A 26264-nucleotide genomic window follows, 5' to 3' on the forward strand; every position below is an offset into this window, starting at 1 on the left:
GCTAAAATTTAGAATCATGAATTTTGAGGCTCTTGAATTTAGAAAAAACTCTATATCTACACAAATTACTATCCAAAGTTTGAATTCCTTACATACACAAAATAAAAGTTAGAAATTTTAGAAATAATGAAAAAGAAATTATCTAACTTTCCTAGAAAATATTTGAAAATTTAAAAACAAAGTCATAATTATTTGAAAAATTAAAAATAAAAGGTAAAACTATTTCCACCAAAAAATAGTGTCAACTGTTTATTTATTTCATACAAATGCTATAAAAATAAACATAAAATTATTTTTTTATAATTTTTTAAAAAATTTAAATAAAAATAAAAATTATTTTTCACAACTAAATAGGCCCCTTAACTTTTTAATATTTATATAACTTCTAAACTTTAAAAAACAAATCCATTATAAGTACATACTTATTTTCTAGGCCTTGTTTTTTGTGTTTTCACTTTCCCAACACATTACCTCATTGATAGTGATATTGAATTTATTCATTAGAACTAAATAGCAGTTCCCTAAAATCTGTTCACCTTCTGCAAAACAGGAGCCAACCTTTTGTGCTGAAGTCTAGAAGTTAAATTTAATATTGGTTCATACAAATCATAAGCATATCAAAAGGAACAGCAAGGTCGACACGCCCCATTGATCACCGACCAATCTTTTTGCCTCGCAGAAGAATCTCTGCAACTTTGAGGGAAGGAAAACAAAAACAGGAAGGAAAATGAATAGACTTCCTATAAAATCAGTGGCAAACATTTTGAATCTTTAGGAAGGCTTCTTAGGATAATGCCAAGACAAATACCACAAGGCACTGTTAAGAGAAAATAGCGGCACAAGACCCACAAAGTAATGAAATGTGTCAAAATGACCTAAATGCATTTTCTGATCAATTGGTGCTAAACCAAAGGTACTTGAATTTGGTAGTCAGCGAGAACGTCACTGTTAAAGTCATAATACCCTTCAATGTCATAAATAATCAGAGTAAAATTTTAAAAGCATCAAGTCATATAGGAGCTGCAGGCCAACTCAACCACAAACATTTAAGATTTTGAAATTTGAGCCAACAAAATCCATGGATTCATATGCTTACCAACATAATGTGTAATTATGTTTAGGCAATATAACTTTGAAGATAATAGTTGTAACGCCCCCAAACCCAGAAAGGGGTCCGGAGGGTTATATTAAATAAATCTCTGATACCAAATAAATACACAGTGAAAGATTTCCATAACAATTTATCAGAACACTAAAAATTAACCTTTATCACAATAAAAATCCCAATACACAATACGGTTCAGAGGTCATCAAAACATAAATAAAATACTAACAATTCTAACCAAGGACCTTCTATTCCACCCATGCTTGCACTGCGTATTCTAATTACTTCTATACTTCTCATGACATCTAAAAAATGATATAATAGTGATGGAGTGAGACACTTATCAATAAGAATGGAATAAATTATTATCAGAGTGTGATAACATGAGTCTTAGTGTATACAAAATATAACTGTTTGTTAATCAACATCAACTAAGAAAACACATGCAGACTGTACTCACACACACACATAAACATTTATAAGCGAGAATTCCTAAGGATAGGAGAGATTACACGCCCATACATGTAACGCCCATTTGCTCTGATACCGTTTGTAACTTTGCCCTTATAGTTGGATGAGGTTACAACTGATACTTATCAAGGCACTCACCTTACTCAGTAAGCCCTCAGACGAAGAGTTTTACCTTACCGTACTTTATTTATATATCTTAATTCACATACATGTACTCACACACATTCAACATCAATCATACCGCAGAATCCGCATACACATATTTTTCATAATAACACAGCATATCCAAAATCATAATGTATTCAATTCACCTACACATACTCACACCCATCAAGGATAATGCACAAGTACTTCAATATCGTTCTCACTATGTACTGAGCAGATCTCAATACATGGCCCACACAAGGACTTTCATAGATACAATACACACAACACCATTCATAGCACATTGACAAAAACAAACTCCTCATCCATCTTGCTAATGTTTTTGCACTATTTATGTAAATAACAAAAAAACGAACTCCTCATAATCCTGCCAATGTTATATCACAACTTATATCAAGGACTATAACGAACTCCTTATTTGTCAGCCAACGTTATATTGCGATATATATGGACATTAAATCACACAAACATATAAGTACTCACACTACAACAATTACAACCAATTTATTATGTAGAATTAATCTCATACCACACGAAGTGTTAACTACACTTACTAAACCCCTAATCACTTTGATCATTTACCGAAATACATATAATAAATCAAACCCATAATTTTAACTGGTCAAATCATTCAGAAAATCCACTATAATAATCCAAAAATCACATACTTTAATTCAATTGGTTCAATTTTGAAATAACAATTATTATCAAAATCACAGACTCACAAACGCCAATTTAATCAATTCATAATAATAATAATAATCTAAAATCCAATTTCTATATATTTGAATACCCAGAAAACATCTATATCAATTTCTGTAATTACATATTTAATCGATTGAATTTTAGAAAATTTCTGACATAATTTATTCTTCTTACCTTAGCTTTGGAGTGGCACCTAAGAAGTCCAAACCTAAAATCTGCTCATATTAACTTGTTAAGAAATGAAACCAAGACCCTGTAGTGGTGTCCGATCATCAATTTGGCTAAAGATTTAAGAGAAATTGAGGAGAGAGAGAGAAAAAGTTTACCTTATCCCAAGAGTGATGTCTATGACGCCCTAATCACGAACCCACTCCAGTTAAAATGTTGGTAGCCGAGATAAGAACCCAATGATATTTTCCATTCTTCAATTGGGCAAGAATTTGCCGAAAAAATGAGAGGACGGTGAGGAGAGAGAGACGAGAGAACGAAGAGAGAGAGAGTGAGAGTTGGCATTGGAGGGTGTTCTCGATTAAAATGTTCCTGAAGGATACTTTTGATCCTTCAGGTTACCAAATCTTTTATATATATATATATTATATTATATTATTAAATTAATAATTATTATTAATTTATTATTATTATTTATTTTTTTATTTTTTTTGGGATCACTACAATAGTCGCATAGAAATTGTGTGCTATTAAAGCTTCGAACAACACTACATGAATTCAGTATATCATAAAACCCTAACATCTACTAAATAACCTCCACGCCAATAGAATATTTCTCACAAGAGAATAAAATTTATAGCATGGCATCTCAAACATCACTAGCACTAATTTACTACAAAAAGCTGGGTTTTACCAGCAGTTATGACAGCTGTTTCCCTGCCTCGATCCAGAGGAACAACCAATGTTGAGTGTTGAGTAGTCTGAACTTCCACTGCTCAAAGAATGCCTTTCCCACAAATTACCTTCTTATGGGGGAAAAAAATTTTCACCACCCTAACCGTATATTCCAACTCAAAGACAGTATATTCAAACTCTGTGCGTGTTCCATAAGTTCAAGTGGAATATTTTTAGAAAGAAATAAGGAAGAATTCTTTCCACTAGCTTAGTACAATGCAGATAGAAGCAGAATTCAGATCCACACTCAAACTAGCAGTATACTATATTTCCTTCCAGCCGGGATTACTCCAAGAAAACATGAAATAGCCCTAAGCAAATAAAATTTTCAACGCTCAAATTGAGGCTGAAGCTATATTTCACAGTCAAAAAAATAAATAATTGTCTAAAAGTCAAGAAAAATCACCAAGAACATTCATCAAAATTTACAGATGCAAGGAAATTCAAAGAAAACCTACAAATGCTCTAATGACCTGTAAAAATATCAATCAGAACCTGATATCCCACAATCAGCGAAACGAACTAAACATATTCCAAAAAGCGAATTCTTAACATGTCGCTAAAAAGTTTAATACAGTGGTCGTCAAGAAATGTAGATCTGAAAATTATTTATTATTAGTGCTCCCCGAATCTTGAACCATATTTTGTTAAGCTAATACACACTAAAAACCAAAACAAGTTCTAAGCTTCTAATTGTCACAGAATAACAGGACAAGGAATGGATTGAAATAACTACTGTGTCCATTAACAAAATTTTATAACAGAGATAAAAACAATGAAACTATTTCAATCAGTTTAAAGTAGCTTAACATATCCACTGGTCACTAAGCAAAGTTCCAAATAAATAGAAAGATACATAAAATGAATACAGAAGAAGAAATTTCCTTCTCCAAATTTATAGTATGACATAAAATGTTGAAGACAACTTCTAATTTCTTTTTCACTTGTTTTCTCACAGGCAAATAGAGATTTAGCATCTAAACCATGAATGAGAGAGAGAGAGAGAGATAGCGATAAGAGATTGGCACAATGTACCCCTTTTAGAGATTGAAACTTTATGAAATATTAAATCTTGGTCTGTGCTTTGCACAGCCATTATTTATAAACAAAAAAAGGTGCCAATTTTTCACTAGCTCTAATAACATTCTAAAAGCTGTATCTTGCAAATTCTATTCTATAAAATACATTTAAAATGATAAACCATAGCAAATATTTAAAGAAAGTATATAACATTACTTGTTCATGGGCCAGATTTCTATGTTTGAATTATATTATAATTTATCACCATGCATTGTTTTAATGGCAAAAAATTTTATGAAAGCAGCATCACAAAACTCACAAACTAACAACTCTTTAAAACAATGAATAATGCAAAAGTTATTGGCATTAAATAATTCATGGTTCTCAAAAAATACAGCAGCTGATATAGTTTTGTTTGTTACTTCGTAACAAAAAATTGTTAAACTCTTTTGCATTCAAAGCCTTTTCCATTGATGTCAATAGTGATACAAACATCAGAGTCAATTAAAAAAAATTCTTTTTTGGCAGGGTTTGAGCCTTGGGGGTGTCTGTTGAAGTTTCATAAAAAATAAACAATTATAACTTGATTGTGAAGGTAACCAACCATTCAACGGTACACCAAAGACAATGTTCATTTTTATAATTGGTTCTGAAAAGAGGAAAGAGTTGATACTTGGGCATTTCATTAAACATTATAAGCTGCAATTATTTTCAGACCAAATATAATGTTAAATACTAATTATCACTAGACCACTGGCAGAAAAATACAGAATGATAAGATATATCAATCATTACAAAGATAATTTAATATTGGCATTAATTAGCTCATTAGAAATATCTCATGCAACATTTATATAAAGCCAAACGATTAAGCTCCATTTGTTTCAACGGAAAATAATTTCACAGAAAATCCTTCAACAGAGAATAATGCATTTTGAGTATAAAGAAATATATATATTTTTCATATACTAAATGAAAGCACATAATAGATTCCTGCAACTCAGATATAATTTAACAAACGTAAAGTAGCATAAAGAAAACAAAATTGGAATATTTTGTTTGCAATACATCATCATCCAAAAAAAAAGGATCTTTAAGAATAAATCTTTCAGACATCAATGCCAAATTAAAACACCAGAGCATATTAGCACTTACAGATTATAAAATCACAAAACTCAAAAGAATCACATGGATGCACAAGTTCTTCTTTTTTTTTAATATTCATTATCAAGCTTAAATCAACTAATATTTATCGTTACATTGTGTAAAGATCAAAACACCCATATTTATGGATTACAAAACAAAATTGAAAATAAAATATAAGCATAGTCACTCAAAATGAAAATAAAGAATAATCATGAGCAGTTCATGTAGCGATAAGATCATCAGTGAAGGGGTCAAGACATATGCTGCAAAAACAATAGGAAGCTTTCCTTTAAGGCTTAAGCCAGAGGTTGAGGTTGGATAAAGAAAATAAAAATGATCTTTGGATCAAGAGAGCTGCTTGCTCTCTATTTGAAAAAAAATTATATATATTGAACTAAAGAAAAGCTAATATAGAACATCAAAACAAAGAAAAAAGCTTGGAAACTGATACATCAACAGAACATGTCAGAAACCAAGCAGATAAAGAGCAAGATTCGATGAGATATGTGCATTTTAGAAACTCAATTAAGAGATATGACTGATATAGCTAATTAAATTAAACATATATATAAGATTTACAAGTGTAAATTAATACCAGTAGACTACCATCGGCCTAATCCCAATCCCATAATAGCATGCCAAGATTGGATAATAAGCACAACCTTGACAGACTGATTCTTAATAAAGACATCTCACATTGCAAAGGTCATAAGTTTTATCTTGAAAAGTATAAAATTTAAATGTGTGAATATTGATATATCACTTATCATTAAATGTTAGAAAATGTTACACCTTGACCCAGTGATATGGGTGTTACACTCAAACTAGAAGGTGACAAGTTCCAAGTCGCAAAAACAGCCCCTCCAATTGTGTAGGTAAGGCTGCACACATCATGCCCTCAAACCCCTTATAACGCGTGGGAGCTTTGCACACTTGCTGTGGCGTATCTTTGTAGATATCATAATAAGCTTAACTCCGCCTGTTATGCACTTAATGTCCTAATTTTTTTCACACACAGCCGGTCCCAAGCCCGGGTAATAGAGGAGGGCTGCGTTAGGTAGCCGACAGCCAACGTAAAATTTGTTAGATCACTATGATATAAATCCTTACCAAATATTTGCTAGGATGTCCCCTACGAGCGACATGTTGCACTTGTACCATCCGGGTGTAGCAAAAAGTGGGCGAGGGTGGGCTAGGTCGTCGCCCCAAAGCGGCGCACCATGTCGACGCTTGGGTACGGTGTCAAATATGCGAGGGTTCCTGCATCATTCTGGACGTGGGCAGGTAAAGAAGTTAATTCAAGAAACTAAAATTAGATTAGCAACTTGGAATATAGGGACACTTACGAGTAAAAGTATGGAAATTGTGGACACAATGATTAGAAGAAAAATTAATATAATTTATCTTCAAGAAACTAAGTGGGTGGGGGAGAAAGCTAGAGAAATTGATAAATCAGGATTTAAACTTTGGTACATTGGAAAAGAAAAATATAAGAATAGAATAGGAATTATTGATGCAAACAGAGTAGGGGATAGAATTATAAAAATCAAGATGGTATTAGGCTAAGAGATAATAAATATTATTAATGCCTATGCTCCTCAAGTAGGCTTAGTAGGAAATCTTAAGAGACAATTTTGAAAAGATATGGATAGTATTATGTGAGAAAGTCGTGAACCTACTGAAGTTAGTTAATTCAATTATTTAATTGAAAAGTCAGCAGACAACTCGGCTTACAATCAGCAGAACATTCAGTAATAAAATTATTTAATCAGCAAGTTGCAACCAGTGTGATTCTTATTCAAAGTTCTGTTCAGTTTTTCAAAGTGGAATACAGTAGTCATCCATTAATAGCACAGGAGTGAGTTATTTATTCTAGGAACTTGTCATATTCTTTGCCTTGTTTCTAGGTTTATTTAATGAGTTGTTAAGTTCCAAGAATATTAAAATATCCCATCTATTCCCCACGTACTCTACCCTATAAATAGTGGCCTTATCCCAGTCATTTTAAGTAGTAAAAAAATAGAAAAGAATCTCAAGAATCTAGCAAAAAGTGTTGCAGCACTATAGCTTTTTATATATGTAATTTCTTCATCAAGTCAATAAGTTAAAGAGGCATTTTTCAGTATTTTTCTTCTCTATTTTTTCTGTTTTTCTATTCTTCTATTCCAACAAAATTTGGTATCAGAGTTATGTCGTCCAGCACCTCTTCCTCTGTTGGAACTATGTTCAATTATTCTCAAAACCAAGTACCCATCCGAAGGAGAAAATTATGGGTACTGGGTAGGTCAAATGAAATTTTTTTCATTGCACGAGACTTATGGGAGATTATTGAAGAAGGGTATGATGATTCAACTTCAGAAAATGATGATTCAACCTCTACAAACACAAGCACAGCAACCTCATCTCAGAGATTTGCCCACAACAAAGAAAAAATAAAAAAAAATGCTCTTGCTTTGAGTTATCTTCATCAAGGGATCAAGAAGACCATCTATCCCTGCATCTTTGGCATTCAAAAGGCTAAAGATGCATGGGAAACACTGCGGAAGGAATTTCAAGGAAACAATAAAGTAGTCTCGATCCGACTACAATCTCTTTGGAAGAACTTTGATTGCTTGGCAATGAAAGATTCTGAAAGTATCAAAGATTTTTCTCCAAGGTTGCTGAAATAGTCAACCAAATTAGAGCTTATGGTGATCGGATAGAAGAAAAAAAGATCGTTGAAAAAATTCTCAGAAGTTTACCACCAAATTTTGATCATGCAGCTGCAGCAATTGAAGAATCAAAAGACCTCTCAATTATGACCATGTTTGACCTTTGTGGTTCTTTAGAATCACATGAGAAAAGAATTAAAAGATCTTCAGGTCAACCCTTGGAGCAGGCTTTTCAATCAAAACTCAATTTGAACTGGAAAAAATCAAGAGAGGAAGGGAAATTTTCAGCAACAAGACCAGTCTCAAAAAGGCCAAAATAATCAGTCCCGTGGTCGTGGAAGAGGCCGTGGCAGAGGCAGGAATTTTCAGCCTCAAAGGTCCAACAATCAAGGACAGAATTGCATCATATGCAAGAAGTCAAATCACAACTCAGCTAAGTGCTATTTAAGGTGTAAAAGGTGCCGCATTCCAAACCATTCAAACCGAGATTGTTGGCACAAGAAGAATGAAAGTTCAGAAGCAAATTTCAACAAGGAAAATGATGAAGAGCAAGTGTTTCTCACTTGTCTCAATGCTGAAAGCAACGATGACAAGGTTTGGTACCTTGACAGTGGCTACAACAATCATATGACAGGTAACCGTGAGTTATTTGTTAAAATTGATGAAAATGCTTCAAATTCCGTTATTCTTGGTGATGGGAAATTTGTAAAAGTTGAAGGAAAATGTGTAATAGCAATGCAGTCCAGATCAGGTGAGCAAAAATTCATTCATGATATTCTTTATGTCCCAAGTCTTGCTCACAATCTCTTAAGTGTGGGGCAGTTAATTCAAAAAGGATATCAAATCCATTTCAAAGGAAATGAATGCAGAATCATAGACAAGAAGAAGAACTCACTTATGGCTAAAATTGAGATGACTCAAAACAAAATTTTTCCACTCTCCATCAACTACACAAGTCCAGTAGCTTTGAAAAGTAAAATCTCAAATGAATCTCAACTATGGCATCTCTAATATGGGCATTTAAATCATAAGGGACTGCAGCTTCTCAAGCAAAAGGATATGGTTTGTGGTCTTCCCCAAATAAATCAAATTGAAGGAGTTTGTGAAGGCTGTATTTACGGGAAGATGCACCACCTTCCTTTCCCCAAAACTTCTTGGAGGGCCAAAGCTCCTTTGGAGCTTGTTCATGCGGATATATTTGGTCCCACAAGAACACCATCTCTTGGAAACAAAAGGTATTTCATCCTTTTTGTTGATGATTTTACTAGAATGATATGTTTGTATTTTATTCAGCAAAAATCATATGCCTTCTCAATATTTCTGGAGTTCAAAGCCCTCGTTGAAAGGCAAAGTGGGCTGAAAATGAAGACATTAAGAACTGATAGTGGAGGTAAATTCATATATCACCCATTCATGTATTATTGCAAGAAGGAAGGCATTCAAAGGCAACTAACAGTGAGTAGAAGCCCTAAGCAAAACGGAGTTGCTGCAAGAAAGAACCGGACCATTGTTGAAATGGCTCGGAGCATGTTAAAAGGTAAAGGACTATCTAATTCTCTTTGCGCTAAAGCTGTACATACCACTGTTTATATCTTAAACAGGTCACCAACAAAATCAGTGAAGAATAGAACTCCCTATGAGGCTTGGGGTGGGAGAAAACCAAATGTTAGCCATCTGAAAGTGTTTGGTTGTCTAGCCTACTCACTGAACAAAGCTCCTAATATGGACAAGTTTAATCACAAGGGAGAAAAGCTTCTGTTTATTGGGTACAGCGATGAATCAAAGGGCTACCAGTTGTTGAATCCTATTAATCACAAGCTGACAGTGGCAAGAGATGTCATCTTTGATGAAAGGGGAGTATGGTAGTGGACTTCCAGCGGCTAGAACTCAACAAATATTCCAGATTTTGTACCAACTGAAGCAACAAGACCTAAATCAGCTACTAAATCTCAGAATCCAGCAATTTTAGAAGCTGAAATTGCACCCGGGAACCTTAGTTCAAAATCTGAAAAATTCAAAAAATGAAGGAACTTCATCCTCTTCACCTGTCCTAAGAAGATTTGAAAGAGTTAGAAAACCTCCGGAGAGGTATGGTGATTTTAGAAGCTATTTTTTTAATGAAAATTCAGAATTTGCTCTTTTCTCTTGTGAGCCACAAAATTTTGAGATGACAGACTTAGGGATCATGAAGTACTTCCTTGGGATGCAAGTTAAGCAAGGAAGAAGGGAAATTTTCATTTCCCAAGAAAAGTATGCAGCTGATATCTTGAAGAAATTTCATATGAAGGACTATAAGGCTGTAAGTACTCCTATGACTCCAAATGAAAAATTAAATTTTGATGATGGAGCTAAGAAATTCGACGAAAATCAGTATAAGAGTTTGGTTGGATCCCTTATTTACTCGACTCATACTAGGCCTGATATTACACAAGTTGTTAGTATGTTGTCTAGGTTCATGCACAGCCCAAGTGTACTTCATTATGCAGCAGCAAAAAGGGTATTAAGACACCTTAAAGGCACACTAAAACTTGGACTGAAGTACAGCAAAGATTTTGAGTTTGTTTTGACCGGTTTCACTGACAGTGATTGGGCTGGATCAGTAGATGATCGAAAAAGCACATCGGCATATGTTTTCTACCTTGGAAATGGCACCATTTCATGGTGTTTAAGAAAGCAAAACACTATTGCCTTGTCATCTGCAGAAGCAGAATATATTTCAGCAATAGAGGCTGCTTGTGAAGGAGTTTGGCTGAGGAAATTACTTAGTGATTTAGGACTGAAGCAAGAGGGTCCTACAACCATTTATTGTGATAATATGCCAGCAATAGCTCTAACTAAGAACCCAGTTTTTCATGCCAGGACAAAGCATATTGAGGTCAGACATCATTTTATTCGTGACCTTGTGCAAAAGGAAGAAATTCAGCTAGAATTCATCTGCACTAATGAACAATCAGTAAACATACTCACAAAACCTATTACTACTGAGAAGTTTTTGAAGTTCAAAAACATGTTAGGACTCACGGCTTTAGAGGGGAATTTGTGAGAAAGCCATGAACCTATTGAAGTTAGTTAATTAAGTTATTTAGTTGAAAAGTCAGCAAACAACTCAATTTATAGTCAGCAGAACATTCAGCAATAAAATTATTCAATCAGCAAGTTGCAGCCAGTGTGATTCTTATTCAAAGTTCTGTTCAGTTTTTCAAAGTGGAATACAACTGTCATCCATTAATAGCACAGGAGTGAGTTATTTAATCTAGGAACTTGTCATATTCTTTGCCTTGTTTTTGGGTTTATTTAATGAGTTGTTAAGTTCCTAGAATATTAAAATTTCCCATCTATTCCCTATGTACTCTGCCCTATAAATAGTGGCCTTATCTCAGTCATTTTAAGTAGTGAAAAAATAGAAAAGAATCTCAAGAATCCAGCAAAAAGTGTTGCAACGCTGTAGCTTTTTATATATGTAATTCTTCATCAAGTCAGTAAGTTAAAGAGGCATTTTTCAGTATTTTTCTTCTCTGTTTTTTCTGTTTTTCTATTTTTCTATTCCAACATACAAGGCAAACCAGGGACTGAGAAAATATTCATAGGAGGAGATCTGAATGGACACGTTGGAAGGGATAATAAAGGTTATAAGAGGATACATAGAGGATACGGATATAGAGACAAAAATGAGCCTGGAGAGATGATATTAGACTTCGCTATGTCATATGATTTTATTATAATGAATACTTGTTTTAAGAAGAGATAAGAACACTTAATAACCTTTAAAAATTACAAAATAAAAATCAAATAGATTTTTTTTTAATTAGGAGGATAGATCGTTTATCATGCAAGGATTGTAAAGTTATTTCAGGTGAAAGCCTAACCACACAACATAAAGTCTTAGTGTTAGATATATGGATTAAAAAATGGAAGAAAAATGATAAAATACACCAGTGTTAGAGAACTAGGTGGTGGAACCTAAAGGGAGAAAATATAATAAAATTTAAAGATAAAATTATCAAAGATAGGAATTGGATTATAGAGGATGGGATAGATACAAATATTCTTTGGAGTAAATTAGCTACTTCTATTAAAGAGATAGCAAAAGAGATTTGAGGTGAATCAAGGGGAAGATTCACGAATAACAAAGAAAGTTAGTGGTGGGATAAAGATGTCCAAAAGGCGGTAAAAACAAAAAGAATTTGATGTAAAACGTGGCAAAAATGTAGAAACATAGATAACTATGAAAGTATAAAGAGACGAGAAAAGATGTAAAAAAGGTTGTTAGTGTAGCTAAACACAAATCATTTAATAGTTTGTATGATAAATTAGACACAAAAGAAGGAGAGATATATTTAAACTTGCCAAAGCTAGAGAAAGGAAGAGTAAGGACTTTGGAAATGTAAATTGTATGAAAAGTGAGGATGATATTGTCTTGGTTAAGGACGAAGAAATAAAAGATAGATGACAAAGTTACTTTAGTAATGAAAACCAAATAGAAGGCTTAAACTTAGAATCGACAAATGAGGAAAAGACTAACAATATGAAATTTATTCGCAAAATTAGAGTTAATAAAATTAAGTTTGCACTAAAAAAGATATAAAAATGGAAAAGGTATAGGACCGGATAACATCCCAATTGAAGTTTGAAAATGCTTAGGTGATAACGGAATTATATGGTTAACTAATTTATTTAACACAATTATAAAAGCTAAGAAAATATCAGATGAATGGAGGAAAAGCACTTTAATACCTATATACAAAAATAAAGGAGATATTCAAAATTGTAATAACTATCTTGGAATTAAACTTATGAGTCATATGATGAAACCGTGGAAAAGGGTAGTTAAAAATTAAGGCTAGAAACAAAGGTCTCAGAAAATCAATTTGATTTTATGCCTAGAAGATCTACCACAGAAGCTATATATCTTTTAAAAAGATTAATGGAAAAGTTTAGGGAAAAAAAGGACTTGCATATGGAATTTATTGACTTAGAGAAAGCATGTGATAGGGTACCTAGAGAAGTTTTATGGTGGGTTTTAGAAAAAAAAAAATGTGTATGTAGTAGGTATACTGGTGTCATTACGGATATGTATGATAGAGTAATGACTAGTGTAAAGACTATAGATGAAGAAAGTAGAGAATTTCCAATCACCGTAGGTGTACATCAAGGATCTGCTTTAAGCCCTTATCGTTTTGCTTCAATGATGGACCAACTGACTAAGAACATTCAAAATGAGGTGCCATGGTGTATGTTGTTTGTAGATGATATTGTATTGATTGATGAACGTAGGGACAGAGTAGAAGCTAAGTTAGAATTATGGAGAGAAGCTTTGGAATCTAGAGGCTTTAGGATAAGTAGAAATAAGACAAAATATATGAAATGTAATTTCAATAATGGTCAGAGGAATATTGGAAACAAAGTTAAACTTGATGATGAAGAAATAAATAACACTTGTAGATTTCGATACCTTGGATCTATTATGCAAGTTGGAGGAGAAATTGAAGATGATGTGATGCATAGAGTTAAAACAGGTTGGGTAAAATTGAGAAGTGCTTCAAGTGTGCTTTGTGATCGTAGAATACCCTTAAAATTAAAAGGGAAGTTTTATAGGACGACAATAAGACCAGCTATGCTATATGTATCAGAATATTGGGGGATGAAAAACAGAATATCCAAAATGTAAAAGTTGCGGAGATGAGAATGCTTAGATGGATGAGTGGTATAACATTGAACAATAAATTAAGGAATTAACGTATTCGTGATAAGTTAGGTGTAGCTCATATAGAAGATAAGACAAGGGAAGGGCAACTCAGATGGTTTTGACAATTGCAACGTAGGTCACAAAAGTGCCCCAATAAGGAAGAGCGAGTTAGTTACTGTGGGGGGTAGTAGAAGGGGTAGGGATAGACCTAAAATAACTTGGAATAAGATAGTGAATAAGGATTTAATAGCCCTAAATTTGTCAAAAGAAATGGTCCATGATCGCACAAATTTGCGGAAAATGATTCATATAATCGACCCCACCTAGTGGGACTTAAGGCTTGGTTTTGTTGTTGTTGTTGTCTAATAAACTTAAATTCTTAATGTGAATCTTAAAATTGATATGTTTATGCTCGTCCTAAAATTGCTGCACCCAGTGTTCATAACTAAATAGTTTTCATTAAAATTTTAAAATTCTTATAATAAATATAGGCAATAGCAAACTACAGGTGACTCATAAATGAACTTAAAGATGAAATTTTACATAAAAATAAATCAAAGTAGAAACTGAAAATCATCTGAAATGAAAAACATAGACATGACAAAACTCTGCATGTGTGTTTGAAAGTGAGAGAAAAAGGGGGGGGGGGGAGAGAGAAGATGGCAGGGTTCAAGGAAAGTGCAAAGGTGGGGTTATCAACTGGCTCTATTTGAAAGAGTAATGGATAAATTAATAGACAAGAACTAATAAATGGAATATATGCACACATGACTTCTCTTTCAGAAATTCCCTTTTTGTATGCAATATATTTGCAATCATATAATCAGTGATGTTAACTATGGCCTTTCAATAAAACATCAAAATAAAAGCATATCTTCAAACTCTACAAGTATATCAAACATGGGTTATAGTTGTGCTCCTTGGCTCTTACTTTGTTAAGCTGGGGCCAAGCTTTGAATTTGGGTCTCAATACTTGTACTTTAGTGAGTTTCAAGAAGTCTTTTAAACGTGTTCTACCAAAATCCTGGACTCCCAACTTTGCTTGGTCACCAAATCTAGGAGTCCATAAATACCAATGTAACCTTAATTAAGTAGGTATTTTGACTAATGAAATTGCAAGCTATGAGTTACTAAAAGCAAGTGTGTCTAGAGTGATTTCACTTCTTCTTGGTCATGAAAGACAGTTCAGAGTTACTTCATGTTACACTTTTCCTTGCAACCTTAATCATTCTTCACTATTCTATCCAAAAAAATCCCTAAAACCCTAAAATATTTCCTTCCATCTTACCACCATAAAACCTTAGACTTAGTTACTTAAAACCTAACCTTCTTGCTGCCAAAAGATTCCAGCAACCTGCCTCCTAGCTGCCAACAACTATTTTGCTTGTAATTACCACTAAAATCAAGTGTTGATCTCACTCAATTCCACATGATCCCACATCCAAAGCTCAAACTCTGTACTCCCAAACACAATGTCAGTAATAATAATCACATACACACACACACACAAAACTGATACTTTCACCCCAAATGCAGCTGCCATGGCTCTAATACCAAGAGGGCACTTAGTGTAGGATCAATGCGGAATAACCAAAAGGGCACTTAGTGTAGGATCAATGTGGAATAAAGGAACAAGATGTAATAAGAACACACTAAGAGAAATATCATTAACCAGAAGGGAAAGGTTTAGAAGAACTAGAGAAATACATGGAACTCTTACAAGAAATTCTTACAAAAGAGTTCTTGACTCTCACTTGCTCTGCCTAGCTAGAAGCCAGAGCCTCCCTTAAATAGATGAGGAGTGAGGGAATATGCCATGGCATCTTGGAATATCCTTCCTACATAATATTTTTCCTTATCTCCTTTACACACCTTTTAATAAAGATAAAGCTAATTGACAGGGACAATACACATAAGGATGAAAATAATAAAGCAAAAGCTGACTAACAAATACAACACGCATAAAGATAAAGTTGACTGACAAAGACAACACACATAAAGACAAAGCTGACAATTACAATTCATATAAACATAAAGATAAGGCTAGAAATGCTTCAGCGGTCCTTCGATGGTCCATTCAGTGGTCCACTCCTTCAGTTGTCCTTCGGTGGTCCATTCTCGCCCTGTGATCATCTTCCTCTTCAGTTAAGTAGACTACCAGTATCTCTAAATCTTCAATTATCTAATTACTCTCTATTTGCTCCACATAATAAAGTGCCAACATGTTCATTAGGTAGGTACTATAGAATTGGGGAAACAATACTGCGTAATTAGAGCTTTTGGCTCTTCTATCGTCCTGAAAATGCACTGGATTAAATAAATCTCGTGGTAATCTATCCAAGTCAACCTGATTTATGTGGCATAAAATTTTTCTTATATTAATCCATTTATGTGCTGAAAGATGCAGATCTGCAAAGGGGTTTTCTTTGAAGCTCCTCATCCTTTCATAGATGGGAGAAATATTGACACATCTATTCCCGTCTTGGAACTGAATCTCACCTTTGAGATGGAAAATGACCAATAAGTATGGGGACACTGTGACGAAATCTAACTGCATAACCCATTGTGCTTCTATTTTAAAGAACAAGAGCCAATCCTTAAAGAAACTGTACTGGCGAGGTCTTCATTTCTGGTCTGTTAATAAGGCATGGGTCCAAGGTTTGTGAAGGAACATATCGAGTTAGTAAGTCCTTGCAAGGTACCAAAGAAGGAGGAAAGCTTCTTTAGGGAAGGTCAGATGAGAAAGTGTGGGGACCCAAAGACCATTAATGAATGGGAAAAGAGGGTGCCAATCCAAGTTTTTTAGGGGTGCATCGACTAAACCAAAGTTTAAGAGGAGGAGGAACTGGAGACCTTGGATCATTTTATGATTGCCCTTATCAATGGCGTGACTAAGGATGTTATCCTGGATTTCACTTGGAAGAGTCTAGACTAGTTTTGAAAGAGACGAAGAAGATGAGGATGCCATGAGGGAGAGGACCTGGGGATGATTTGTTGGTCTTGAGAGGAAGTCACTAAGGATATTGTGCTTTCCTTTGATCTGTTTAACTTCGAATCTATACTGTGAGAACCAGTTTGCCCATCTAAGGAGTTGTCCTTGCAGGAGGATCTTCTACTTGAATTGGATCATCTTTGGAAACGATGACATACCCATTTCGATTAGAAAAGTGTGTCTAATCAAATGGAATTCAAAACTTTCAATCCCTCTCTTTACCGCCAATATCTCTTTGAAGGTAGTGATAATGTGATTCTAATTCTTTGAATGCTCCACTCTTGTATCCATAGATATGTCTAGTTCCATCTTCTTTTCCCTCGATTAAAGCCTCCCTAATAGAAACTACCATCAGTCTGCAAGATTCTCTTTCCTTTGTTGGGAATCTGGAGTGGTGGCAAAGTTATAGCCACTGCTTTGAGTGATTTAACTGCTTTTGTGTGTTTAGTTTCCCAAGGGGGCACGTCTTTCTTTTTCAAAAGCTGGTGGAGTGGTGTTGTGTAAGTTTCCAGCTTTGGGACAAAGTCTGCCATGTAATTGACAATACCAAGAAACTGCTGCAATTGTTTTGTCGTCATCCGACTTTCTGAAAAGGTGCTGAACTGTGTAGCAATATGTGGCTACAGCTTATATTTCCCTTGACTAATCTTCATCCCGAGGAAATCTACTGTCTCGACACCAATAATCATTTTCTTTTCTAAAAGTGATTCCGTAATGCTCCACTATGTCTGTGAACTAATTCAGAAGCTTAGCATGTGATGTTGTATCTTTTGAGAAATAGGAGGATATCATCAATATAGATCAAGGCATGATGAAGTATGGGTTGGAAGATCTTGATCATCGCCTTTTGGAAAATGGACGAGGCCACTTTAAGCCCAAATGGCATAACAGTCCATTGGTAGTGGAAAATGGGTTTGCAGAAAGCCGTCTTGGGCTTGTCATCTGGATGGATGCCTAATTGCCAAAAGCCCGCTTTCAAGTCAAACTTTGAAAATATTTGCGCCTCCAATAGTTGTGAAAATAGGCTGGTCCTATTAGGCAATGGGAACTTATCATCAACAAGGAAATGGTTGAGGGGCTGGTAGTTGATGACAAGCCGGAGCTTTCCTCGAGTTTGTTCAGCCCTTTTGTTGACATAAAAGGCTTCTCAGGCCCACTACAATTTTGTTCGTTCAATAAAACCTTCTCCTTGTAGCTGGGTCAATTCACCTTGGGCCAATGAATAGTCTTCTGGATTCATCCCCTTGTGATTGGCTTTGGTCAGGTTGATATCTTCATTCTTTTTTAAGGGGAGACCAACATAGAACTCTGGATTCTTCCATAATGGCTTTGAGCATTTCTCCAAGAACTCACTATGACTGTCAGCACAGTTTTTCTAAATTAATCGAGCCTTAATCTCCTCCAAGGATTGAGTGATCTAGAAGAGATTAGGAGTCTTGGTCCATTGTAACAAATATGATTTGAATTTTAAACCTTGGGCTATCCACTGGACCTTGTTTAAATGCTTAACGATATCGAATCCGATGAGAAGATCTTTATTTGGAAGGTCTGATCCAAAGAATGTTGCCTTGATTAAGCATTACGGATGAAGCTTAATATAAACAGGCACACTCTTTAATTTGACCTGGAAGTGTTCTCCATTTGCCGCCTTGAATCCGTGGTTACAAGGTTTCCATTTGTCTTTTGGGAGAATGCCTGGTTTAAGAAAGCCGCATGGTGCTCCTATGTCAAAGAATGCAATGACTTTAATCGGCTTTGAGTATTTATCAGCTAATACCCAGACTGGAGTAGAAGGTGAAACATAGCTTCCCTTCTTAAATTGCGCTAATAATGATTCTTGGATGGAACGGAGATTGTGAACAACATTCTCTATTGAAGCTATTGGGTAGCACTTATTGTTAATGGGCTAGATATGTGAACATTCAAGTGGATCAGCCTGATAGCTCTCGAACTCTCCTTGTTCATCCGAAGAGTCTAAAAGATCTATCTGACCACATTGCTGGAAAGCAAGGATAGAATCCTCATTCTGTTGATCATCCATGGAGAATATAGACTTGATGTTGTCATCTGAATCCCAATCTGAGACCTTTTGCAACATCTGGATTAGTTTAATTCTCCTTCTTTTTTAGGGACATCTTTTTGCATAATGCCCCTTTTGATTGCAGATATAGCATCGGTGATCTTTTAATTCTCTCTCATACTTTCTTTTTCTCAAATATTTCCAACACCTTTCCTTCTGCTTTGACCTTTTGGATTTTCTACGGGGAGAAATATCTTCACGTTCTCCTGCTGGGCAGGAGCATTGCTTGTTTTCTTTACACTTGATGAGGAGGTCCTTCCTTTTGCATTCCTTGGTGATTTTCAAGCCTGCTTTTTGGACTCTTCTGTACATGTCATACTTTCTGCAAAGCGCATCCAGATTCATAAGAGCACTCTGGTAGAGTTTATCAAGGAAGGTGCTTTCAAGTCTTTTTCCACTCATTTGTAGTTCACAGAGGACTTCTTATCCTAGTGGATCAGGCAAGCTATTAAGCTAAGCTTGCTTAAGGTTGATGTCATTTGGTCCGCAGAGAGTGTAATACCTTTCAAAGATAAAATTATAATGCTTTTCCAGATCCTTTCTTTTAAGTGAGCAGCATTTGATCTTCATGTACTCTTCTCTGGCCTGAGTGACGTGGTCTTCCTAAGCGCCACAGAATTCTTCAATGATTGTGGAGATGAAGCATCAAGGTTTGGAACCTATGAAATCTGCACCTACCTGTAATCTCCAAGGTTGATCCAACAGATTCTTAATCTTCCAATGAATTTGGAAACAACCCTTCCAATGACTTCTTTGAGGGTAATTCCCTCTTTCATTAATTCAACAAAGCACCATGCATGGAGCTCAAGGATCTTATTCCTCCACTGGCTTGGAGGGATTCCTTCTAATGAAATGGTTGGCCCATTTCCATTGTTGTTTGAACTGTGCGTGGGAATGGCTAATGCAGTATTTTATGAGAAGTTGATGTTATCATCAACTCCTTCATCGTCTGTAGGACTGTTGTATTTTGTCCAGTGGGTGGATGGCTAGGTCATCATTGTAGGCTTTGGAAGTTGAATCTCATCTTCTTCAGAGGAATCATCATCCGTCATGATGACAAGAGATGATTTTGGTGCTTATTTTGGTTGTGATGGTTCTGCCATCTCAGTAAGGAGTTTGGAGATAGGATTATCCTTTTCTAGAACCCCAATTTGTGGTTCTCGATCTGGATCACTTGATTCCCCAAATTTTTGCTTGTCTTTCTTCCTCTGAGCAATGGAGACAGCCGTTGACTCAACCCTCTGGGTTTGGGCTGGCTTTTGAGTATGCTGCCTCTTTTTGAGATGAAGAAAAGAGTCACTGCCTTTGAAAGATGCTTGCATTGAAACTGGCTGGAATGTTGGCTGAGGAGAACTGAAAGCCAAAGTAGTTGGAAGGAAGAGAGGATCACTCCTCGCCTGTCTATGTTGTTGTTGTTGGCTTTACTTAAGAGAATTTAGCTGGGCTTTGAGATGCTGCATCTCTACTTCTTTCTTTTTGAAAGCTAGAGAGAAAGCTGACATATGCTCAATCATTTGCGTAAGTTCCTCATGCAATCTTTGGATATGGTTCTAGCATTTGTCAACGAGGATTGGTGTGATGTCGAACTTATTCTCGACATTGTTAGCTAGCTCTCTCTAGTTATCCATAATTTGTTGGAGCATTTTGTTCTAGGCTATGGCATTTTCTGACTGCCAATTAAGAGTTTCTTAAGCTTAAAATACCTGCTTGGTAGATCCATCTGAGTTGACAACAAGAGAATCTTTGATCTTCCAGGAGTGCATCGTGCGGGACCGCACATCTTCATACTCTAATGATAGGAAATCACCATCATAGCTTGAAGGTCTGATCATGTTGATCTGGGGAGACTTATCATCTTTTGTGCTTTTCCCCTTGTATTTGACATAGTAGTCAAATTTTTTGAATGATTCTCCTGGCAAGTCGATCTCTGGATCTCCATTGTCATATCTCTTTTTGAGCCTCTGCTGAGACTTGTTCTTTTTCTTCTTACCTCTAACTTCTTCCTCAAACCAATTGTACACTAGATCATTTAAGACAATCGTCACAGGTACAGTCAATGTCGAACCATTTATGACCGAATTTGGTCATAGGTTCGTAGATCGGAAAACCATCCCCTTTGAAGTGTGGGATAGGGACCTGAGATCCCAAAGAAGCTAATCTGTCAGGTTGATAAAGGTAGTTGACTATCTGATCATGATCTTTTGGTCTTTCGGAAGTGATGATGACTTATACGCGGTTAAATCATCATGGTCGGAAAGACATGCTGAGGAGATGCCTCTATTGATGATGCTTGATCCTTTGGAAAGGAGATGTGAACATCACCATTCTTCATAGTTGTGTAGACCAGATCATGGAGGATGATAGGCTTAGGGATCTGGTAAAGCTACTCGTACTTGGTAACCCAAGATTCTGGGAGAAGCTTTAGGAGTTCTTCTCTCGATAGCTATCTAGGGATGTGAACATGGCTCAGGACAAAAAAAGTATCATAATTGACAAGGAGAGCATCTTGATTTTCCTGAGGTAAAACCAAATCAAAGGAATGATTCTGAAGTCTTTAAACCATTTGATGATGGAGGGTAGCTACTATGGAGTTGGAGATCTACGGTGCTCCAACAATATGGATCTGGACTAGGAGCAGTTCTCATGTTGGGGTCGGAAAATAGCAAGTTGAAGTTGGGGAAGACAATGAAGTTGACTACCCTGCATTAAGTGTTTTTGTATAGTGGCAATGCAGGTATGCTCGTACTTGTAGAACTTTGAATCAAGGAGAGCAATTCTAGAGCAAACCGGAAGCCCTTTTCTTCCGTGAAAAGTAAGGTAAAACTTAACAACACCAATATGAATATGGGTGAATCCCTGGCTGAGGTACTTTCTGGGAAGCTCAGGGGAAAGCTCCCAAGTTACGAGTTGTTTTGCTTCAGTTGCTAACAACTGATGCGAATCGAAGGGAGAAGCCTCAATGACTTCTTTGACACCTTTGGGTACAGGGGTCTTGCCAGTGAACTTCTTAAGAATGTTTAGAAGATATTTGGTTTTATCATAGACATAATATGGGTTTGTAAACTGAGGAATTTTGGTTTGGGGGACAAGGCTATCTTCTAGTACATAATCTACTTCATACATATAATCACGGCGATCTATGCTTAAGGCGGATGAAGATCTAGGTGACGAGCTAAGAGAAGGAGATGGAGTTAACATGGCTCTGGAAGGCATGACTTCTTAATTGACAAGATCAGAACCTCCCTCACAACCTAAAAGTGAATAGATCTCTTGCCCAACTTGTGGAATAAAACACAAAATCAACCAAAGCTTCCTTTTTCTTTATCAATCATTAGAGATGCCAGCTCTGCCCGACCAAACATAGCCTTCTGCGGCCTCAACAAGTCAAGGGCACCTTAGGTCTTATTCTCTAATGACTTCAAGAGAAAAGAGAAGATTTTAATGAAACCTACAGTCTGGTTCTGTCCATCACTGTTCTGATGTGGAGGATACACACGGAGTGTGGCAACCACAGAGCATACTTAGTTTAATACAAACACCTCTGTTGTGGGCAAAGAGATTCATCACTCAAGGAGTGATGGAGGCTCCGAAGGAGTCTTTAAGCTGCCATGCCTCTGATACCAAGATACTTTAAGCCATTCAAAAACAATGGTAGACAATGAAATTGCAAGAAAATAACCTCTACAAATTTTGAAGGTTTGTCATGGGAAGCTCACCAGAGAAGCTCCTTCACTGTCAAATTTTTATTGCTAACAGCCAAACCCGACTTTTCTGATGCCACATTATCCTCACGAAGAATAATCGTTGCTTGTAATGGACGACATGCTTTCTTCTTTAACATTAATATATTATAGTTTCCTCTTGATAAATTTAGACTCAAAAAATAGTTGGCATGAAAAATGCAGTAGGTGCCACCTGGAAAGCTTGAATTTTCACCCCAAAGGGAAAAAGGCTTCAAATTTGCTTGTTTTTTGGATAGGAATTTTTGGAGCACAAGTCCTCTATGAAGAAATGAGTGCAGTAAAACAAATGGAGCAAAAAAAGGACTCCTCCCTCCATAGTGCACTAGACATGTATCTTCCCTCGTCCTAGGAACTTCTAAGCATCCCAACAACTCAAAGAACGAGGTAATTTACTAATTTTATTGTTCCATCATCCACTATGTGACCCTTTCTAGCATATTCAAAGAGATGGTTCTCACTGAAAGTAAAACAACACCATTGACATCATAGAAATCCTGTGGGTGCAAATAAAAGAATATGAAAGTTGAGATTACATAGGTCACTTTTCTGTAAATCACCTAGCGGTCCAAATTAGTACTTTTGTACACCAAGAAAGACCCACTGCCCATGTAATTGGATGCCAATGCCCTTCCAGCTAAGGTTGGCTGAGAGAATGCCAAGTGAGAGCGTTCAAGTACAAAACCTGTGCAAAAACTTTTCCTGCAGTAAAGAAAAAATACATGAGAACATGAGCCATTCTCTGTCTAGTTAACACCAATCAACCCAATTTATACCAATCCCCCCTCCCCCCACCAAAAAAATAATAATAATAACTTACCTCACAGCATCCAATAATTGGGTGGCAATGTGCTTCCTCCTGTTAGAAGAAGAGACCCAAATGGCTCGAATTCCACATAAAGCAGGTAAACCTTCATTTTCACAGAAGATTGCTCCATTAAGGTTCCCACCCGACACCTCTTGGCTATTAACAGAAGCGGTTCTTCTCACGACTTCCCTCTGGAAAATAACATTCCCAAATTGGAGGGTGGTTAAGTTTGACTTTGCCTTCTTCGTAGTAGTGTCATCAGATCTTTCATCCGTTGAACATGAAAGAACCTTATAGGCAATTTTTATGGGCTCTACAATTAGACAGCCAGCAATTCTGTGGGAAGAAATAAACAGATAGGTCTGCAATCACGACAATACCAAAAATGTGTTCATTGGTCAATATCTCAAAAGATAATAGAGATAATTAAAGTTAAGGAGCTGAGTCACTCAGGTATTGTTTGTGATTCGATAAATTTGTGTAATGGGCAAGAAAATTAGAGCAATAAAAGTTGTTAAAAAATCAGTGAGAGAGAGACAAATAATACCTAGAAAAGCATTATGACACAATAAATTTGACATAGGGGTACAATGTCATAAGGGAAAAATAAAAGCATACGATGTTGTTGTAATTATATATTTTTCAAATGTTTTGTTAAAAAAAAATTGATGAGCTATCATTTGGACCAACTCATGAAACTTAACCAGCACTTCAAGATGTACTCAAGTTGTGGTAATACATGAATTTGTGGTTCATTGGACCAAATGCTCATGGATGTAAAGGGGGAATTTTATTAGACTTGTGTTTGGAAGCATGGATTTTGGTCTTTGGATTTGTATGGATTTGGATGTTACTCAACACAACTTTGTATTGCATTTTGCTCAAATCCATACAAATCCAAATCCAATATCATTATAGGCTCTCAAACACAAGGTTTAGGAATTCTCCAAACTCAGATGTCATAGTTATAGGTAATGGAATAGAGTAACTGATCACCTTGCAGAACTTATGAAAAATCCATCCACTTCCCAATTCAATTTCCATCATCTTCACTACCTCTTGAACCTGCCAATGTGAAAGGTACCGCAATTAAAGCCATGGCACCAAATCCAATTGCATTATTGAAAACAAATCAATCAACTGCACTCATGAGGAGTAAGGATTCAAAAATGATCTTCAACAATCTCACCTTGTTCCTTTGAGCGGGAGGATCACCATCCAAAACCAGAATGATTCGGCCGCCATTGATGGAGGGGTTATGAACAACCCTTTCATTGCGCCAACCCTAAAATTTGAGTTAACGGTTTTTGTCAAACAGGAAGCAAACAAACCAAATGCGTGCAATATAATGACACTACCTTGAACTGAATTCCGTGAGTATAATTCTTGTGAAATGTACAGTGAATCTTCTCATCCTCTTCGTCTCCAGGAGCGTAGTTCGTCCCACAAGTAGAACATGTGCGCAAAAGAAAATCTGACTGCCCCAACTCCAGATGAAACTGGGCATAGCTTCTCTTCTTGTTAAGGGTTCTCCCAGCAGGAATTGACGATGCTGATTTCAATGGTGAACATGACGATATGGGGTTCTTCGGCGTCTCACAGATTGACCCTTCATCAATCTCATCCCTTCATTGCCAAATCTCAATTTTTTTAAAAAAAATGAAAGAAATAAAATAAAACCACAAACAAAAATGGTTATTAACACTACAGAAAATCAAAGACTAATTTAAAGAAAATGGGTATCTGTTGAAATGTCAAACCCTGATATTCCGGAAGTTCATGGGAGTTTGTGAATAAAGAGTTTCAAGAATAAGCTTACCTGCTATGCTGCTTAGGAGCTCTGCGCTCGTACGTTATGCGGATTTGCGTGGGTTTTGTGGCATTGTCGCCGATCAAATCGTCAAAAATCAAAGGTGGGTCAGGAGATTTGGGCTTGAAGAAGGCGCTGATCTTGGCCTGCATTGTTAGTTTTGCTTGCCGATGTGATTCCCAGCTTTTTTCTCTTTTTGGGGTTAAACAAACTTTTCCCACCTTTGGTTTGGGCGGTATGTTGTTTAAATTCGTGCACTCTGGATTCTACATCACCCAAACAGTCAAACACTAAGCGGAGGACACATCCCCACTTCCTAGACAGCCCATCGCCACTCGAATTTCAAGCATAGATTTAGGAAATAATATGGAAGATTTCTTTGGCTTCCTTTAATATTTTGTAATTAAATACTTTTTGATTCATGTTTGTAAATATATGTCCATTGTAATAATGATTTAAGTGTTCGATATGCAAGTAGATGTATGGGTATATATCTAAATTCAAATTATTGTACTTTCTCTCTCTTTATCTTTCTCTGTGCAAGTTCCTGCCTTTTCTTCTAATTCTCTCAATTCTCTCCCTATATCTCTAAAATCTAGTACTATCCTACATCAAATTTGTATCAAAGTTCAACCACGATCACTACGTAGTCATTTAAAGACGAAAATTGGAAATTTCAAACATTGTTCATATGCAACTTTTTAAAAATTATGATCATGCCTTTGATCTTTGAACCCTAATATACACCAAGAAAATCACAACACCTCCTTAACCATCAACTTTAGAATCCTCCAAGATCCCCTATCATGTAATTCCACATTCACCCAACAAGGGATATGGGCCCATATGTAGTCTTGAAATAGCTCTAGTCGACCACCATTTATATTCCGCACTTCTTGAAGCTTCATTAGTACACCACCGCCACCACAAAAGTCATCAACCCCTGATTTGCCTCTAGCCAAAAACTCATTGCTGAAAGGGT

At 36.0% G+C, this 26264-nt stretch overlaps 1 protein-coding gene across 2 annotated transcripts; it reads right to left on the reverse strand.

The window, feature by feature from the left end:
• Nucleotides 1–6106: 6106 nt before the first annotated feature.
• Nucleotides 6107–25663, reverse strand: LOC131149561 (protein CHROMOSOME TRANSMISSION FIDELITY 7). 2 transcript variants are annotated; one of them, XM_058100112.1, is made up of 7 exons: nucleotides 25292–25663; nucleotides 24831–25098; nucleotides 24662–24757; nucleotides 24469–24537; nucleotides 23485–23834; nucleotides 23225–23366; nucleotides 6107–6785 (listed from the first exon to the last, which is right to left on the reverse strand). In XM_058100112.1, exons 1-6 carry the CDS (start codon nucleotides 25432–25434, stop codon nucleotides 23225–23227), a joined length of 1068 nt encoding a protein of 355 aa, XP_057956095.1. In that variant the 5' UTR covers nucleotides 25435–25663; the 3' UTR covers nucleotides 6107–6785. The 2 variants fall into 2 exon arrangements, with proteins under 2 accessions (XP_057956095.1, XP_057956094.1); XM_058100111.1 differs by having other exon boundaries at nucleotides 23201–23366; nucleotides 25292–25605.
• Between the last annotated feature and the right edge of the window lie 601 nt (nucleotides 25664–26264).

This window comes from Malania oleifera, chromosome 2 (assembly GCF_029873635.1).
Source record: "Malania oleifera isolate guangnan ecotype guangnan chromosome 2, ASM2987363v1, whole genome shotgun sequence".
Taxonomy (NCBI): domain Eukaryota; kingdom Viridiplantae; phylum Streptophyta; class Magnoliopsida; order Santalales; family Ximeniaceae; genus Malania; species Malania oleifera.

Bases quoted from the DNA above. Each gene is read 5' to 3' on its own strand.
- LOC131149561 (XM_058100112.1), bottom strand. From the start codon at position 25,434: ATGCAGGCCAAGATCAGCGCCTTCTTCAAGCCCAAATCTCCTGACCCA. The intron at 25,099-25,291 runs GTAAGCTTATTC...TTGGCAATGAAG, and splicing joins GCTCCTAAGCAGCATAGCAG to GGATGAGATTGATGAAGGGT. The intron at 23,367-23,484 runs GTAAGTTATTAT...TCTTTACTGCAG, and splicing joins CAATTATTGGATGCTGTGAG to GAAAAGTTTTTGCACAGGTT.